Source organism: Xiphophorus hellerii, chromosome 24, assembly GCF_003331165.1.
Source record: "Xiphophorus hellerii strain 12219 chromosome 24, Xiphophorus_hellerii-4.1, whole genome shotgun sequence".
NCBI classification, from domain to species: domain Eukaryota; kingdom Metazoa; phylum Chordata; class Actinopteri; order Cyprinodontiformes; family Poeciliidae; genus Xiphophorus; species Xiphophorus hellerii.
Window position 1 is genome coordinate 17,427,577 of NC_045695.1, and position 18,960 is coordinate 17,446,536.

Here is an 18,960-nt window from a genome sequence, read left to right on the forward strand (position 1 = left end):
ATCCTGACAGAACGATTTTTGAATCTCCGTCACTTTAAACTATAATATTAATTCTGATTTTTACCAAAAATTAATTTGGTTCAAAGCTAGAAGAAATGTAAAGGTTCTGCAGAGGAACCAGAACTTTAAAACTAGGCCTGTCACGATAGCAAATTTTGCTGAGCGATTAATTGTCTCAAAAATTATTGCGATAAACGATAATATTGTCTGAAGACCTTTTTACTCTGATTTAATGGAAATGACGTAATAATCCATGCGATTTCCTGCCAAAGATAGATACACTTTATTTTCAAAAGAATATTTAACACTGGAGCTGATAAACAAAATAAACAAAACAACCAAAAACAAAAATAAAATGGTCTCCATTAGCAAAAAACGCACTTGAAAAAAAACAACTAAACAACATAAAGTAAAAGTGGAAATAAATACTGCATTCAACCAAAAGAGTGCAGATTATGAAGTCTGTATATTATGTTGCCCTTCAGTAATAATTAGATTTAAATAGAGAAGATGGGCACATCGACTACCTGATGCAATAGTTCACACTACATGATTTTTTGCTCCTATTTTTCCCCTTACAACAATCTTAAAACGTTGGTCTTTCTAAGATTGTGTGGTGTGTTACTCAGATCCAAATCAGGGTTTTTCCCCGACTGGGATCTTTAACGCAGCCTGTTGAATGTGACAGGCAGCCAATCAGAAAGCGCGGATTCTCCTCCGCGTTTTCTGAGGGGAAATTACAGAGGGGAATCCCAAACAGCTGACACGGCGCAACCCGAAGTCCAGCGGACATTGGAGATGATATGTGGAAACAACATTAATGTTTATTCAACATGCAAAGAATATAGAAATGACAAGAGGAGGAGTTGGAGCGAAATTGCTACCGCAGTTGATAAACCCGGTAACTTTTCAGCTGTTCTTCGTTAACGTGACATAAATAGGTTCTAATGATTTTCATTCAGTCAGGACTTTACGCTGACACTAGCCACATGCATTGCAGGTAGATTGTAGTAAAGCATTGATTAATGCCTGGTTTTAAAATTAGTTAACTGGACTTGAAGCCATTATTTTGTGCCAATTGTTGGACACCACACGGCAGGAACGAACCGTCATACCTAGGATTTCTGTAGGCTAATGTTTGGGTCTGTCAGGGTTTGAAAATGGGCCGACAATCGGCTGGCAGCTCTAAGATCGTGCAGGATAAGATAGTGTGCGCTGGGCTTTACACTAAGGAAATGAGGTCAGAGGTCAGTGGAGAGCACCGGAGTTGAGCCTTTTTTTCATTCAGTGTCATTAACAGAAAGAGAAAAAGGCCGGAAGAGACGATAATGCCGATAATTGAAATGACGTCGATAGTTTTAATTTATCGTACGATTAATCGATTTATCGTTTATGGCGACAGGCCTATTTAAAACTAAACAAAGATCTGATTATTAAGAACAGAAACCAGATAAATGACTTTTATTCCTTAAATATTTATCTCCATAAATTCAGTTCAGCAGCAAATTAAAGCTACTTAGTCATTAAAAATGAATGTTTATTATAATTTAGTCTCACTTCCTCCTTTGATATATTTTGATGCTAAAGTTGTTGCAGGAAAGTTTCTTTCCTCTGATAAATTCATGTTACCAAGAGGGAGACATCCTGCAAGCTGACGGGTCGGTTCTGGTCCACATGAAGCTTTTTTACTCTGATTTTTATCTTGATTTTGTTTCCAGTTTTTTTCTCATTTCATTTTCAAACTGGGACAGATCAATCTTCATTTCTGTAAGTGATCCTGTTGCTGTAAATTCGACACGATTCGCTTTTAAATGTGAGGAAATTTTATCTAGAAAGTGGAAGAAATTCTGAATTGAAGCTGAAAAACTGCCAACAAGTTTAGAAATATTGACCCAGTGGATCAGAACCACATGAATCAGATTGATTTAAAACAGTTTTATATCTGGCTGGTGTCAACATGACACAGTTCTGCTCTGAACAAACGAGTTCAGGGAATCCTGGAGAACTCTGGCGTTTCCCAGTGGAACATGAACGCACCAGCAGCAGACATGCAGGGTGAGGTTTCCACTTGGAGCGCGTCGGCTGCTTCGAGTCGAGTCCAGGTTCTGGTTCAGGTCTGAACTTGCTGCAGTTTAGGTTCTGATGGAGCTTCTACAGTTTCTCCAGACATGAAAAGTTCCTGAAGAACAAAAAAACATTTCAGAACAGAAACCAGGTTCAACAAACTCCGAGTTTCTTCAGGAAGTCTGGGTTCAGTTATCTGCTCCAGATTTCACCGCTGACCTCAGCTCAGAGTATCTGAGCCCAGAGTTAAGGTCAGCGTATGAAACTCTGGGTCAACATACTCAGTTGTCATAACCTGCCCCTGGAAAGGTCAAAGGTCGAGTTTGTTCCAGTCAGCTACCTTATCATAGATGACTTTAACGATGAGCGAGCAGCTGGGACATGTGGCCGCCTCCTCCCCGTTCTCCAGGTCCTCCTTTAAAAACACCAACAGGGACTCAACATCAACCAGCAGGTCAAAGGTCAACGTACTACAATAAATGCCACAAGATAGATATATCCAGCATGATTTATAGAGGAGGATTTGAGTTTAGTGGGATGTAAAGAACAGAAATACTTAATGTGCAAAATGAAGTGAAATAAGAGCATTCATTTAAAATTCGGCTAAAAAGGTTTAACAGAAAAATAACTTACAAAGCAAAAATAACATAACTTCCAAATAAGTTGAGAAATGTCTCAGTAGTTGAAGCCGAATCAAGCCGAACACTTTACTTAACAATAATATGATATTTCTGTGAGCAGGTCAGTGTGACTGTGTCCTACAGGTGAGTTAATGTTAAAATCAACAGATTTTCTATGGACTTTGGCGAGGGGCGCTGAGGCTCCGCTCACCTTGGTTATACAGAAGCGGTCTCCACAGGGACAAGGGAAGTAGTAGGCCTCCGTCTCCTCGTCAAACTCAAAGTCCTCAATCTCCACCTCATCATGAAACACCGACATATTTCACCGGAAACACCATCAGCCGTTTATTTACGGCGACACGCTGATTCCAGCCGGGCTGCGGCGCAGAGTGATGACGTTTCTGTCTCACGCCGTGACGAAGGCGGTGGTGACTTAAGAATGACGCTGCGAATCATATTTGATTTGTTTAGATCAGTGGTGCCCAAAGTCGCACCTGAACCTCGAGAACAGGTGTGTGGTACCGTAGGAAAATCTGACGGGCAGCATTGATTGTCAGAACACCGAGAATCAGCAGCGCTGCTAGCAGCTGTTTCTCTGAAGATCCGACAGAAATAAAGACAAAAGCTAGCTAAGCTAAGCTAAGCTAAGCTAAGCTGCTGTTCTGCCCCGGCAGCATAAAACACCACAACTACATAATATTAGCTTGGTGTGATGTGAATTTTATCTTTCGTTTGTATTAAAAAAAGTTAATTATCTGAGTCTTTATGTTATATTTAGGCCAGGAAAATTTTATATGAGACAAAAAGAAAAAAGGTTCATTTAGTCCATCAGAACCGGAACCTCGAGGTTCTCTGTTGCTGAGTGTCGCTGCAAATCAGCGGAGAAACAACCGCAGCTGCTGCGCTCCAGACTGTAATACAGAGAATCTCCCCACTGGACCAGAACCGAACCGAATCACACATTAACCTGTTATAGAGAGCAAGTTGCCACTGGAAAGTGTCTGCCCTTTCGGAGCTCAGTGACTGTTGTGCTGTTCGTGGCTGTACTTTAATAATCAGACCAGGTTTAATCAGTGGCAGCAACAGGTGAGTCTGGAACGGCTCCTGAAACAAAAGCGGTGGTTTTCATCGCCCACCGACAGATAAGGAAACAAAAAGAATTCGGCTAAAAATGGTAAACTTGAACAGAGAACCCAAAATGCTTTATGTGATCATTTCAATCTGTGGACAGAAAACCAAGGGAAGAAAACCCGCATCTGCATCCGAAGCAACCGAGTCAGTGAAGGAGCTAACTATGCTAGTGGCTAACTATGCTAGTGCAGGTAGCTTTAAATACTTAGGAAATGTTATAACCAAAAACCAAGAATCAACCTGAACTGATGACCTATCTGATGATCGTGACATTCGTAGGCAGTATTGCATGATGTATGCACAGGCTAATATTTTGATCAGAAAGTTTGGTATGTGTTCATCCTCTGTGAAGGTAGCTCTTTTTAAAGTTTTTTGTACTTCATTTTACACAGCCCATCTATGGCGAAGATATAAAAAAAGTAGCCTGCACAAACTTTATGTGGCATACAATGATGGCCTGAGGCTCCTACTCAAAGTGCCTAGATGGAGCAGTGCCAGCCACATGTTTGCACATAACGCTGTTCCCACATGTGCAGCTGCGCTCAGGAATCTCATGTATAAATGTATGTGTAGATTACCCGTGTCATACAATAATATAATAGCAATTTTAGTAAACCCTGTTTTTAGTACAGCGAGATTTTTCTCAAGATTGTGGAAACATTGGCGTCATCATTTATTTGTGGCTCAGTGACTGTCATATTCCTTTTTGTTTTTTCTTTTCTTTTCTTTTTGTTTTACTATGGACCTCTTTTGTGTCTGAAATAAAGATTGATTGATTGATTGATTGATTGATATTGAAAACAAGATCAAAGAATGTAAATCCAAACTTAACTCATGGCTCCAAAGAGACCTCTCTATTTTAGGACGCATTTATTTAACTAAAATGGAAAGTTTATCAAGATTAATTTACTCAACCTGTAGCACTGCTATCCCAAATAGTTTAACTAAAACTATTAACCAAATGAACATGAACTTTATTTGGAGGAACAGGCCACACTACCTACAGAAAAGTCATATGGTGAAACAATTCAAAGATGGCGGTCTGAAAGTAATTGACTCTGAATGTCTTAACGGAACCCTTAAGATTAATTGGTTGAAATCCTGGGTTAAAAATTCTCAGTTATTTTGGTATTGTGTCCCTAATTATGTATTTAACAAAATAGGTGGTTTAAAACTTGATTTCAATATAAATAAATTACCCATTAAACTATCAGAGTTCCATAAACAAGTATTACTATACTGGAAAATGCTCTATGTACATAACTACTCGCCTCACTCCTCTATCATATGGAATAACAGATTCATATTACATCGCAATAAATCCTTATTTTACAAAGATTGGATGGAGAAGAATATTTGGTCTATTATACACTTAATGGATGCTAATGGTTGCCTGTTAAACTACGAACAATTATGTGCACAATATCAATTCTTTCCCCCAAGAGCTGAATTTACCAAATTATTTAATGCCTTTCCGAAACAATTTATTAATCAGGTAAAAAACTTGATAACAAATAATCCGATGACCCCACAATTACCAAATTTATTAATTAATGGAATTTCATTGACTGACCAAAAATTCAATAACCACACAATTAGAAACTGTCTTAACGAAACTCTGTTCCCTGGGAAAATTAATAGAAATAACATTCTTTCCAAGTTTGATAATAAATCAATTGAAACATTAAGAACTCTTTATTTTAAACTCCCCATACAACCAAAAGCTAAAGAAACACACTTTAAAATTTTAAATGCAATTTACCCTGCAAAAGAACTATTAAGAAATGGCTTTAATATCGATGACAATAAGAGCTCATTTTGTGAACGTGATATTGAAACGATAGACCATATCTTCTATGAATGCAACCAAACCAAAACATTCTGGAATTGCTTAGAAAGGTGGATCAGTTTAAAAATCACACTTCCTGAATCTATTTCTAGAGATATGGTAACTTTTGGAGTGTTATTAATAAACAAAACTACAGAACTCTGTTGTAACTTAATATTTTGTTTGGCAAAATTCTTTATTCATAAACAAAGAGTGCTGAGATCATCCCCAGTTTTTAACGTCTTCTTATCTGAATTCCAGTTATATTTGAAATCCTTGAAATGTATTGAATCGTATGAATCCCTGGCTGAAATATTAATGGAATTGCCCACTGATGTATATTAATCCTAATACATGAATCCCCCTTTGCCTTTTTTTTTTTTTTTCTCACTATTACTTATTGTAATACTAATTTTCTATGATCAATATTACTCTGTATTCCATTTTAAATATGCCTCTTCTATATGTGCCTTATACAGAATGCCACTATTGTAATTGCCTCATTTGTTTATGATTAATTTGTTAAAAAAAAAAAAATGTGTTCATGTAACGTCATGGTGATGTACCGTATGTGCAGTGTTGGGTAGTAACGGATTACATGTAACAACGTTACGTAATTTAATTACAAAAAAAGAGTAACTGTAATTCGTTACAGTTACAATGAGAAAATATGTAATTCAGTTACAGTTACTTCCGAAAATATTAAGAATTACAAATTTAGTTACATTTAAAAAAAAATATGAACAAAAACCTTTGCGAAATATGTAATGATATTTTTATTTATATCGCCGTTTCCCGCTGCGGCTCCTTGTCTCTATCATATCTGCCAGCCGCAATGCCACTGATGGTCCATCCTGTGCTGGCGGAGCCTCCTGGAGGAACAGCAAGCAGCGGACGGTTCCATTTCAGCTCAAGCAGCGCATCAAAAATGACAGCCTTCCAGCTCTGGAAATTACGGTGGCCGACAGGTGCAAATGCGCAGCAAAAGAGAAAACATGCAAACAAAAAAGAAGACACCCCCGAATGAAATGCAGCAAACAAAAAGAGAGACGCAAACACCCCCGAATGAAATGCAGCAAATAAAAAGAGACGCAAACACCCCCGAATGAAATGCAGCAAATAAAAAGAGAGACGCAAACACCCCCGAATGAAATGCAGCAAACAAAAAGTGTTGAAAACGGAAGTGCTCCAGACCACTAGGGGGAGTCAAAGAAAATAGTATTCATTTCTATGGGACCAGATGCAAGATTCAGAGAAAGAAATTTGAAAGAAAGTAAAGGTATCTCTCTGAATCTTGCATCTGGAAAGTGTGATTATTGTGAGAAGTCTGAAACAATAGAGCATATTATTTTAGAGTGTTGTAAGTATGAAGAAGAGAGAAGATGCATGCTGAGAGAGTGTGTAGGTATTAAAGAAAGGTTTAATTTAATAGAATTTTTGAGGAGAGATTTCGGGAGTAGACATATTCAAATAATTATTCGGTATCTTAAAAAAACAAAGCTATTTCATAGGATATGAGTAGAGCAAGTTGGGTGTGAATGTGTAAAGAATATCAAAGAGGGGTATATAAAGCTATAAGCAAGTTGGATAATATAAGCAGGTGTGTATGTGTGGGGGTATGTTTAATCAGGAGTTAATGGAGGGAAAAGGTAGAAAGTGAAAGTTTATAGACCATCTCGAACCACACTCCATACTGGTAAGTGGCGGTAATGCTACTGTAAGTTTGTTGCCAACCGCCAATAAATACCAAGAAGAAGAAGAAGAAGAAGAATCTTGCATCTGGTCCCATAGAAATGAATACTATTTTCTTTGACTCCCCCTAGTGGTCTGGAGCACTTCCGTTTTCAACACTTTTTGTTTGCTGCATTTCATTCGGGGGTGTTTGCGTCTCTCTTTTTGTTTGCTGCATTTCATTCGGGGGTGTTTGCGTCTCTCTTTTTATTTGCTGCATTTCATTCGGGGGTGTTTGCGTCTCTCTTTTTGTTTGCTGCATTTCATTCGGGGGTGTTTGCGTCTCTCTTTTTATTTGCTGCATTTCATTCGGGGGTGTTTGCGTCTCTCTTTTTATTTGCTGCATTTCATTCGGGGGTGTTTGCGTCTCTCTTTTTGTTTGCTGCATTTCATTCGGGGGTGTCTTCTTTTTTGTTTGCATGTTTTCTCTTTTGCTGCGCATTTGCACCTGTCGGCCACCGTAGGAAATATAAGGAGCATTTCATTTACACATGTGAAAATGGCTCAAATTTAACCGTGCAGTGCAAGAAGTGTTTGCCGGCTATCAAGAACTTGTCCACGTCGAAGCAAACTATGTCAAACCTGAGGAAACATTTAGAGGTAAGTGCAACTCACTGATAGACGAAGCGTATTGTTTTACGAATATTTGACTGTTTGGTGTTGATGCCTGACAAACGTTGGAATCTATTCTTTCCCATGAGACATTGTATGCAATGTGCCAGTGTTATGGTTTTCATGATGAACATAAAGTAAACTAGAAAATTCCTGAAGAAATGTAACTGGGGCCTGCCAAAGTGTGCCCGTCGGTTTGGACCCAGCGTTCTGATGCTAAAAATTAGCATCAATGCTAAGCTTAGCTAAATAGTAGTCATTAGCTTGTGGAATTTTATCACTTGCTTCGCAAGTCAGTCACTACTCTCCTTATGCATTGCTATGGGCAGGCCCCAATTAATGCTACTTTGAACATATAATTATTAATTATAGTATATTTTTCTTCTATCTTTTTCTCTCTCTCTCTTTTCAGAGGAAGCATCCAGGCGTTCTTCTGAAAGGCACGTTTAGTCCATCTGATACTCGGGAAGTATCCACAGTGTCCACAGTTGTTTTGCTTGTGTGATTTTGGAAAACTATTGTTTTTCCCGTTTTGATTTTGAATGATATGTTGCAAACACTTCTATTTTTGTCAACATTCCATTGACTGTTAAATGTTCAATGACTAACTTGACTACCCTTCGTCCATCTTAATTCTTGATGCACTGTATTGTGCCGTGTTTAATTTTACAAGCAAGGGTGTGCAAAGAAAAAATCAAGAAAAATAAAATGTGATGTAAAAGTCTTACTTTGCTTATTTATTACTAAACTAGAGCACTTCATTGTCATTGCACATGTATGAAGTAATGAAATGCAGTTTGGCATCTAATCAAGTGCAACGTGTGCAGATTGTACAGCTGCAGTATTTAGAGATAAAATGCAGTTATTCACAGCTAGGGTAAGGAAAGATGGTTGATCGATATGTGCAGCAGAATAAATAAATTACCCCTAGGGAAATGCATGTATGTGCAGAGCCACTGTAGATAGGGCTATACAGGTGTGAATTGAAGAGGAACACTGTACAAATGTTGGGATGGTACAGTAAGGTATGGATAGAGGGGAAGGAAAGACTGGTCTTTGGGAAGAGTTCAATAAGGTGACCGCTGTAGGAAAGAAGTGGTTTCTGAACCTGCTTGTGTTAGTCTGCAAACTGCGTAAATGGTAGAGCCTGGGGGAGGAGCAGGAAAGAGTATGGCCCGATCAGAGGAGTCTGAGAAAATCTTACATGCCTGGTGCTGGCATCTCTTCTTGTGGACCTCCTGTGATTGCCTGTCAGCAATTCCCTCTCAGCTTAGTGCTCTTTTAAGGTTCCCACTCAGTTCTCAAAAATTAAATGTTGAACATGGGTCAATACTCATTAAAACCTCAAAGTAATCAAAAGTAATTAGTTACATTACTTTTTAAAAGTAATCGAAAAAGTTACACTACAATTACATTTTAAACAAGGTAACTTGTAACTGTAACGGATTACATTTTGAAAGTAACTTACCCAACACTGCGTATGTGTCGGTGACACCTGGCAGACATTTCTGTGTTTGTACTGTTATGTATTTTGTATCTCAATAAAGATCCATTAAAAAAAAATAATAAATTGTGCTGGTAGCTAACTATGCTAGTTCGGGTAGCTAACTATGCTAGTAGCTAACTATGCTAGTTCGGTTATTTGCGGCCATGTCTTCAAGTCGCCATTAGCTGTAGGTAGCGGTAAAACAATATTACCATTATATTATATTATATTATATTATATTATATTATATTATATTACTGCGTACATTGACATTTTCCTTTAAGAAAGAAAAGAATAACTTCAGGAGTTTTTGTTATCCAACCTTCTTACTATTAGCAAAATTGTGGAAAGAAAAAAAACTTGTGTTAAAACATCTTGTACTAGCAAGTCTGTGGGGTCAAAGGGCACGTTACGTTTATTTGTCGGCTTGGCTCTTTTTCTGTAAGCTAGGAATGATGAGGCGTTTGATCCTCGTCCACTAGTAGTTCTAACAGCCTGTTTGGATCCTGGCTGAGTTTTTGGCGGGTCACCGGAGCGTCTCAGACTGATCTAGTTAAATGTTCCCCAGAAGAGCAGAAATGAAGCGAACATTGTTGCTTCACCTTCTCCTCTGGAAATCTGACTCCACCTGAACCTGGGAACCAACATCCTCCTCTGTCTGTGGATCTCACAGGTTTATAGGTTTCGCTTCATGACTTTATTATTTAGCATCGTTAGTAAAACTATGGATTTTCTGCTGCTTTGTGGTTTAGGTTTGTGGTTTTTGTGCTCTTGCAGGTCAGGTGCAGTGATAGTTTTGAGCAACTCTTCGATCTGTCTGACTTTTTTTTCCAGCATCTGCTGGTGTCAGCCAACAGGTGACCCGTCAGCCGGTCAGTTCACGAAACCACAAAAAGGCCAATAAACCGGCGACCCGCCAGAACCGCTCAGGCGGGACCTTAGAACTACGGGAGGAGCTCATTCAGCTTTAGCTCACAGAAGAAGCCACCAAATTAACAAAAGTAAACTGATTAATAAGATTTAGCCTTTTGCCCTTTGACCCCCACAGACTCACACTGATGTGCGCTACGTACAAGATGTGTTGACACAAAACAACTTCTTTTCAGTCACTTGGGGGAAACTTAGAATCACAGAAAATCTCCAAACGGGAATCAAACTAAAAACTCTGTGAACTGAGAACTTATAATAGCAATGAATCACATCTGCATGGTGAATCATTACTGATAACTATAGTCACTAAAATGATCAGGCTGCATGTAATCATATGTATATATATTATTGTTATAAAGGCTGAACCAAGAAAATGTATGTCTGTATCAAACAAGTAGCCCTTCGTGTTGCTCTGGACCCGTGACCCCAGTCTCCCAGTCTCTAAAAGGTGACCCCTTGGTGACCCCTGATGTAAACAAATGGCAGTTCCGGTTAGCAGCGGAAGTCCCGCCCATAAATCACTCAAAGCCTCATGGAGCTTGGAATAAGCTGGATAGATTATATAAAATAGATTTATTGACCCTAAACTACATCTTTAACGTTTAACAGTTTTGTTTGATTAGGAGCGCTCACTGCCCTCTGGTGGTGAACTGTTGGAACTGCAGATGTTCTGATCGCTGCTGATGTTGGACTTTCTCATCCTGGAAGAAACTTCTTGTAAAAGGTCCATCAGAACCAGTTGATATTGTTGGCCCACAGTTTAATTTGGAAACCATGGTAACGGAGACGCGTGGCGTTAAAGATTAGATTTGATCAAAGTTATTTTTATGGATGTAATATTTTCTGATAAGTGACTTTAAAAAAAGCTTAAAATTTGCTTGGAAAGACGCGATGGAACTACAAAGACCAGAATCCAACGCGGCAAACTTGTGACCGGAAGCGGAGAATGATCAAGTGAGTCAGAAAGAGGCGGGAAATGTCAACTATAAGATAGGAATAGTTTCCAGCAGTAGTAATAATAATAATAATAATAATACATAGTAGATGAATTACTGAACTTTGTTTCTCTCTGCAGTAAAAACTAAAAGTTGTTTTGTGGCATTAAAAGATGTCTGAACCAGCGAGAGACCGCTGTAAGTTTTGATCAACTGCTCTTTATTCATCTACTTTAAAATCAGTTTAGACTGGTTTCATAATTTAATGTCGGTGTTTATGGATTAACATTATAGTATCTGCTGTAAGAACAGAACCTTACTGGACGGAACCGAACACAATGTAGAACAATATCAACACGAAGCTTTAAAACAGGCAGATTTGATGTTTGTTCTGTTTCCCTCAGTGAACTACAAACATTGTGGCTGCCAGGCTAAACTTGCCCTGCCCCAGCTAGGCCACGCTAGCTGCCCCAGCTAATCGATGCTAGCTGGGGCAGCTAGCGTCGGTAGCTGGGGCTACCGACGCCCCAGCTACCGAATCAGCTAATCAGCTAGCATCGATTAGCCCCAGCTAATCGATGCTAGCTACCCCAGCTGGGGCAGCTAGCATCGCCTAGCTAGTATGTTTCTTTTAACATTTGTTTCGTATGTATTTTTTCGTCTCGCCTGCCTCTATCAAACCTGCTAACGATCCTCTTTTCTATTTTTGTGTGTAGGCTATAAAAATGGAATATTTCAGTCTCAGTGTTTAACGATGATATCGGATATTGGAGCAAAAACTGTCTAGAAAACAACATGAACCGTTTGTAGCATTGTAATTCAGGGCTTTGGCCAGCAGGGGGCGCACCGGGTCATTCTGGTTACAAACTAAGCAGTTTGGATGGAACGGTGAATGAAGGCGTGTTGTGGCTCCATAGATCGCCGTCTGACTGGTCAGGAGATGGACGTCCAGCGGCTCCAGAACGTGGCCTACCTCTACCTGTGCAGGCTGGAGGAGGCTAAGAGGTCAGTGAGCAGAACCAGAACTGGACCTGGTGCTGCCATGTGGATGTGTTAACCTGGTGCATTCTGGGAGTTGAGACGGATCAGATGGTAAACCCGGATTAAATCCGGCTCTGTTGGCTTTTCTGATTGGTGGTTTCCTGCTCAGGTGGATGGAGGCGGTTCTGGGGGCGGAGCTTCCTGGCCCGGTGGAGCTGGAGAGAACTCTGAGGAACGGAGTCACTCTGGCCAAGCTGGGCCACCACTTCGATCCCGCCCACGTCCCGCTGGAGCGGATCTACGACCCGGACCAGCACCGGTACCAGGTCGGGTTCTGACCCCGGCTGTCTGCAGCCACATGTTTCTACCAACATCTGGTTCCAGGAATATCTGATCATTTCATTCAGATTCTTTAATCAATCACTGATCAATAACATTCATCTGTTCAGGATGTTGGTCTGCAGTACAGACACACAGAGAACATCAACCTGTGGAGGAGCGCCATGATGTCAGCGGGCCTGCCGTCGATCAGTGAACTCTCACCTGATTGGTCACTGATTGGTCACTGATCAGCTTCTGTACTAACTGATTGGTTGTTTCTAGGTGTTTTATCCTGAGACCATCGATGTCTACAACGGGAAGAACATTCCCAAACTTATTCACTGCATCCACGCTCTCAGGTACGCCGTCCATCTGTCCGTCCGTCCGTCCCCCTGTCCGTCCCTCTGTCCCTCCGTCCGTCCCCCTGTCCGTCCCTCCGTCCGTCCCCCTGTCCGTCCCTCTGTCCCTCCGTCCGTCCCCCTGTCCGTCCCTCTGTCCCTCCGTCTGTCCCTCTGTCCCTCCGTCCGTCCCCCTGTCCCTCCGTCCGTCCCTCTGTCCGTCTCTGGCCTCTGCCATCTCATGTGTCTCTGCAGCCACTTCCTGTCCCAACAAGGCTTGGCTCCACCCATTGTTGGTCTAAAAGGGAAAGTGAGCTTCACTGGTAAGTGCTGACCCAGGTGTGTTCCCAGGTGGATGTAGTGGTCTTTGAACCAATCAGAGAGCAGTGTTGGTGACATGTGACTCTGTCCCAGACGAGGAGATCAACCACATGGAGCTGGAGCTGAGCCAGCACCACGACCCCATGGAGTCCTTTGAGGACATCGGGGACATCCTGACTGAGGAGCTGTCTGTGGACGCAGCTGCAGGTAGGAGCGCTCTGATTGGCTGGGAGCTCCCAGGTGGACCCCTGGAGCTGACCGTGGTCGTCTTCCAGTCCAGACGGCCGTGGATGCGGTGAACGCGGCGGTGGCCCGGGGCCAGCTGGGGGCCACGGCCCAGGCCCTCAGGAACCCTGCAGCTCTCCTCACCGGCCTGCAGGAGGCGCACATGAGCAGCTACCAGGAGGCGCTGGAGCAGGCCCGGATGAGGAAGGCGGAGCTTGCAGCAGACCAGGTTAGATCTGATTGGTCAGAGAAAGAACCCTTTCATCCAATCAGCTGTTGATTCCTGCGTGTGTGTGTGTGTGTGTGTGTGTGGGTGGGTGTGTGTGTGTGGGTGGGTGTGTGTGTGTGTGGGTGTGTGGGTGTGTGTCAGGCTGGTTCCTCCAGGGACTCAGGACTCGTCCAGGGGAATCTGAGCCAAAACGAGATCCAGAAACTTGTCCGGACCGTCAACGGTGAGAACAGGGGTGAAGTGTGAGGACTGGACTGATGATCCATTTGGGCTCAGAGTTCTGCATCGGTCCTGACTAACGCTGTGAATCCAGCTGCCGGGTTGGGAGAAATCCTGGTCGGGAAGCGGACCAGGAGGCCAGTCGACCGGTTCACCATCGAGGCTCCGAGGTCGAGGGCGGAGGTCAACGTGGCAGACGGTAAAACCTGAAGAAGCTTGGTTCTGCAGCCTGGTTCTGATCCAGGACTGAAGCCTGACTGTTGGTTCTGATACTTCCAGGCGGTGGAGAGAGGCTGGCTGAGATTCCCTGGACCAGGTACCAGCTCTGCAGGAGGAACCCGGCGGAGCTGAGGCCCCTCCACTACGTCCTCTTCAACCTGCCTGGGAAGGTACACGACCTCTGGACCCGGTAGAACCTCTGCAGTCCACTGGAACGACCCAGTTCCTGATGGTTCCATGTTCTCACATCTGATGGGAAGCATAAAAATCCAGGAGTCTGGAAACCTCAGACCTGCTGGTTCTGATCCGAGCCGCTTCCCGTTTCCCTCCACAAACCGTCAGAAGGCGCCGACGCTTTCCGGTCCAATCAGAACCAGAGCAGAGTAGAAATAAACGGGCAGGTTCTGGAGCGGCTTGTAATGTGCTGACTCCCTGCCAGCGGGGGGCGTTGTGGGACTCCTCCCTGCCAGCGGGAGGCGCTGTGGGACTCCGTGCCAGCGGGGGGCGTTGTGGGACTCCTCCCTGCCAGCGGGGGGCGCTGTGGGACTCCTCCCTGCCAGCAGGGGGCATTGTGGGACTCCCTGCCAGCAGGGGGCGTTGTGGGACTCCCTGCCAGCGGGGGGCGCTGTGGGACTCTGTCCTCTAAAACCTGACTCATGAAAACACAGACAGCTTTAAAAAAGCAATAAAGAGTAAAAGCTGATGAAGGGACAGGAAGAGAAACGGTTTGAAGGTCAGAGTTCAGGAGACGCGGCGCTCTGGGAGTAACGGGTCTTTAATCTGAGTGGCTCCATCGGGACTCAGAACCCGCTCAGTTACAGTTCTGTGTTTTCCCTCAGGCGAGATCCATCAAGCAGAACCTCCGGCGGTTCAACGGCTTCCTGTTCGCCGCCGACAGTCAGGAGTTCATCCTGAAACGGGCCAAGCTGCTCAGGTAGGTTCCCTTCAGGTGCCTCTGGTTTTCTGAGCGTTTCCTGTTCTGATGGAGATCAGAGAAGAAGAAACCTGTTTCCTACTCAGATCTGGTCATGTCTCCCTCCAGGAGCTCTGTCCTCCCCAGCGCCACCCTGAGGGACATCTGCTCCATCCTGGCGCTGAGGAGAGGAGGAACCAAGGAGCAGCTTGTCCAGCGGATCCTCCGCTTCCTGACTGAGCCCAGAGACAGCGGGAAGGTGATCCGTCTCTTCTGAAGACGTCCGTCTCCTCCAGGAGAAGGTTGTGTTCCTTCACTAACGCTTCTGCGTGTTCGTTCCTTCACAGCGCCCTCCAGTGGCCAATAGGAGGCGGTAGCCTACAGCAGGTGGAGGAGTTTAAGGTAAAATCAGTCAGGAGGATCCAAAATGTTCTGCTCAGGACGGTTTCAACCCAAACTAGTGTTCATGACATGAAGTCATTAAGTGGGAAAACATGGACATGGAGCAGCATAAAATCCTAATAGATCAACAACAATTCAACCCTACAGAGGTGGGAAATAATGGAGATACTAATGGACACAGAATAAACATCTAGAATGAAAAATCTGGTAAGATTTTGATCAGAAATCCTCCTGCATGCTGGAGAAAATGTACAAACCATTATCCTGTCGTCTGGGACTGACCAGTTATGAAAGATTAGTGGAAAGAGATAAATAATGTCTTACAGGATATTTTCAAGCTGAATGTTCCTTTGGAGATCAAGATGATGGTTTTTTTTCATAATTCCTCAAGAAGCTTCAAAAAGAAACAAATATTTAATGACTATTTTATTAACAGCAAGTAAGAAAAACATTACAAGACAATAGTTATTACAAGATTTTAGACGACTGGGTCAACAAAACATTTAACATTTATAAAATGGGAACAATAACAGCCTCTAATCACAAGGCAGATTATGGTAGATTATGTAAAACATTTCATTTTTAGAGACCAAACTTGATTAAACTCCTATGACAGCCAGACTTCATCATTATTTTATACTATGTTTTTGTTGGGTGTATTTTATTTTTTGGTGGTTTGCTTTTTACATTTCTAAATAAATGTTTTCTTTTCTTTGGTTTCTTCTTTCACTCTCTTTACTCCTTACTTTCTAATCTTTTTCAGGGAAGTGAAGCTACATCTTTGTTCTGACCGTTATAATGAAGAAGAAGAAGAATGACTTTATTCATCCCAGCAGGGAAATTATTTTGCAGTTACAGCTGAGCCGGCGCCATTTTTTGAAGGAGGACATGCGGTAAAGGTCGTCGGGACCGGGAGTCGAACCCGCAACGTCCGCGGGTCTAAGGCCTCCAAATGTGGGGCGTGCTAACCCCCTGCGCCACCACAGCACGCCCCTTAATGTAATGCTCTACTTGTCCACCTTATTTCAAATGGTGAGGCCAAAGGTCATGGAAATGATACTTTCTTGAGAATCAATAAAGATAAAATAATAAGAAAGAAAGAAAATGGGAGCAGCACAGGAAGTGGATAGATTGAAACTTGGTTTCCATGGTGAGGATTTGATAGAGTACCGCCATCCGCAGGCCCAGCAACCGGTGGTCGGGTTGGGACCAAACAGGAGAAGAACTGGTCCATCTCTCTCTGAGCCTCCCTCCCTAGAAAACTCTCCCAGTCCTCGTCTGTCTTCTCTGGACTTCAGGAGTCCAGCAGCAGCTGGTGACCTTCAGACTTGCTCCGTTTGACCTGAACATGCTGCTGCTTTGTGGTTTAGCAGCTCTGGCCTCATTGGTTGTTCTGCTAGCAGCAGCTGCACAGCCGGCACCGTTATGCTAGGTTAGAGGTGGATGATGTTAGATGTTCTCTGAGTTTTACTCTCAGCTAGCATCATAGATAAATGTCTACATTTCTCAACAGAACCGTTTGAACCGTTCTGATTCCTTTTCTGCCACAGGTGGATCCGCCCAGCTCCACCTCAGAGATCAGCCCTTCTGGATGATGGTGGCAGGAGTTCATCCGGTAATCTGGGAGTTGCCGGTTTGAGTCCTCGCTCCGTCCGTCTCCATCTTCACCCACCTTGGCTGCCCGGCGGTCCTGTCAGACTCCCAGGGCAGCTATGGCTACTGTCCAGTAGCTTTCCTCCACCTCTGCAGGTTGAAGGTTCCCTACGACCCAGTTCTGTGAACGGATTTATGTCTTCAGACCATCTGCATTTTGCCATGTGGACAGGGTAGACGTAGCGACGGACTGCTCCGGAAAAATCCAGCCTTTTACCTAAATTCACCCACAGAAAGCTAATTCTACGCCACCCATCAATACAGAAACATCTTGGCTGGTGTTTTAGATTATTTACTCAGTAGTGATGGCCTGTAAGAAGGAGGACGCTAGCTTAACGCTAGAGGCTATCACGGTGAGCATCTGAAATCTGAGTCCAGATCTTCTGCCAACAAGCTGAGCTCCAAGCTGGACCAGGTGCAGCAAACCCTGGAGGAACAGGCAGAGCCAGTCTCCTCCTTAGAGGATCTGGGCCAGCGAGCGGCTGGCCTCGAAGACTCCTGTGCGGCTCTCCGTGAAGACAACGCCAAGCTAAAAGATAAAGTGCCCTGGAGAGCCACAGCGGACGGCAGAACATCCTCATCCTCGGTCTGCCCGAAGACTCTGAAAGTGGGCGCCATACTCACTTTTTCTCCAACCTTCTCTGCGAGTTATTTGGGAAAGAGGAGCTCCGTCTCCACCAGAGCTCGATAGAGCGCACCGCTCTCTGGTAGCTAAACGGCCCGCAGGACCCGGTGATCCTTCATCGATACCTGACCAAAGACCTCATCGCTCCGGAAGCCAGGAGGAGAGGGAAGCTCGACTACGGAGGTGCGTCTGTTCGTATTGTGGAGGACTACGGCCCAGACGTCCTGGCCCAACATGCAGACAATAAGGACATCATGGCGGAGCTCTACAAGCGGGGCCTGAGGCCGCCTCTTCTCTTCCCAGCACGTCTTCGCATTACGCAATCCAGCGGTGCCAAAAACTTCTCGGTTCGGTGAAGGAGGCTCAACAGTTCATTCCAGAACCACAGGAATAAAGGAGCAACGTTCTACCGAGGGCTGACTCCAGAAACACAGGTGGCTGCTTTTCCTCAGGGCGCAGCAGGTACTGTAAGTATAGCCTGCTATGCAGATGACCTTTTACCTTTTATTTCCAAACCATCAACCTCACTGCCTCTTGCTCTCGATATATTTAGCCAGTTGGGTCAGATCTCTGGGTATAAGCTGAGCTTTACCAACAGTGAGCTTTTCCCCACACTAATAAAGCTAATATGTCAGATTGAGCTAATCTGCCGTTCAGGTTGAGAGACAGAAATTCACAGACTTTGGTATCACAGGGTAGAAAACAAGAAAACAGGAAACCTGTTCAAATTTGATTCAGCTGTTGAACCAAGTGAAGGACCCCTGACCGACTGGACGCCCTTTTCCATGTGAGACGCATCAACTCCACTGACATGATGATTCTACCTACATTTCTATACCTTTCAGGCATTACCTATTTTATTCCTACTATTTTTAATGAGCTGGACTCGAGTCTTTGGTCTTTCATTTGGCCCAAGGTTTCATAAACTACAACTCCAGACCCTAAACAGCAGGGGGTCTTTGCCTCCCCCAGTTTCTGGTTTTATTTTTGGGCCTCCAACCTTAGCTGCTCAGTGTTTGTTTTAATTTTTCCTAAAACCTGGGTGTCTATGGAGCTACATAGTGGTAACAATCTACCCATCCAGCTGTGCTCTGTTCCCCTCTCTCTCCATCTAACCCTGTTTTAAAGCCGCCAGTGAAACTGGCTGAGAATATGAGGCCAGTTTATTAAATACTTT

The 18,960-nt window shown here is 43.5% G+C and overlaps 2 protein-coding genes and 1 long non-coding RNA gene across 3 annotated transcripts; 2 read left to right on the forward strand and 1 right to left on the reverse strand.

Moving 5' to 3' along the window:
- Window positions 1-1,520: 1,520 nt before the first annotated feature.
- On the reverse strand, window positions 1,521-3,443 carry dph3 (diphthamide biosynthesis 3). The gene is made up of 3 exons (XM_032556358.1): window positions 2,896-3,443; window positions 2,405-2,479; window positions 1,521-2,179 (listed from the first exon to the last, which is right to left on the reverse strand). The coding sequence occupies exons 1-3, from the start codon at window positions 3,001-3,003 to the stop codon at window positions 2,111-2,113; spliced, it is 252 nt and encodes an 83-aa protein (XP_032412249.1). The 5' UTR covers window positions 3,004-3,443; the 3' UTR covers window positions 1,521-2,110.
- A 4,389-nt stretch (window positions 3,444-7,832) lies between these two features.
- Window positions 7,833-8,710, forward strand: LOC116715738 (uncharacterized). The gene is made up of 2 exons (XR_004338231.1): window positions 7,833-7,974; window positions 8,399-8,710. It is a non-coding gene; the product is annotated as an uncharacterized LOC116715738 (long non-coding RNA).
- Window positions 8,711-13,644: 4,934 nt separating this feature from the next.
- On the forward strand, window positions 13,645-16,399 carry LOC116715711 (protein DEK-like). The gene is made up of 7 exons (XM_032556336.1): window positions 13,645-13,752; window positions 13,894-13,975; window positions 14,066-14,170; window positions 14,251-14,360; window positions 15,030-15,124; window positions 15,233-15,362; window positions 15,451-16,399. The coding sequence occupies exons 1-7, from the start codon at window positions 13,687-13,689 to the stop codon at window positions 15,478-15,480; spliced, it is 618 nt and encodes a 205-aa protein (XP_032412227.1). The 5' UTR covers window positions 13,645-13,686; the 3' UTR covers window positions 15,481-16,399.
- The last annotated feature ends 2,561 nt before the right edge of the window (window positions 16,400-18,960 follow it).

Coding starts and splice junctions, on each gene's coding strand:
- dph3 (XM_032556358.1), bottom strand. CDS start 3,003: ATGTCGGTGTTTCATGATGAGGTGGAGATTGAGGACTTTGAGTTTGAC. Junction 2,480..2,895: donor ACCGCTTCTGTATAACCAAG/GTGAGCGGAGCC, acceptor GTGTTTTTAAAG/GAGGACCTGGAGAACGGGGA. Junction 2,180..2,404: donor TTAAAGTCATCTATGATAAG/GTAGCTGACTGG, acceptor TTTGTTCTTCAG/GAACTTTTCATGTCTGGAGA.
- LOC116715711 (XM_032556336.1), top strand. CDS start 13,687: ATGAGCAGCTACCAGGAGGCGCTGGAGCAGGCCCGGATGAGGAAGGCG. Junction 13,753..13,893: donor CGGAGCTTGCAGCAGACCAG/GTTAGATCTGAT, acceptor GGTGTGTGTCAG/GCTGGTTCCTCCAGGGACTC. Junction 15,125..15,232: donor AAACGGGCCAAGCTGCTCAG/GTAGGTTCCCTT, acceptor GTCTCCCTCCAG/GAGCTCTGTCCTCCCCAGCG.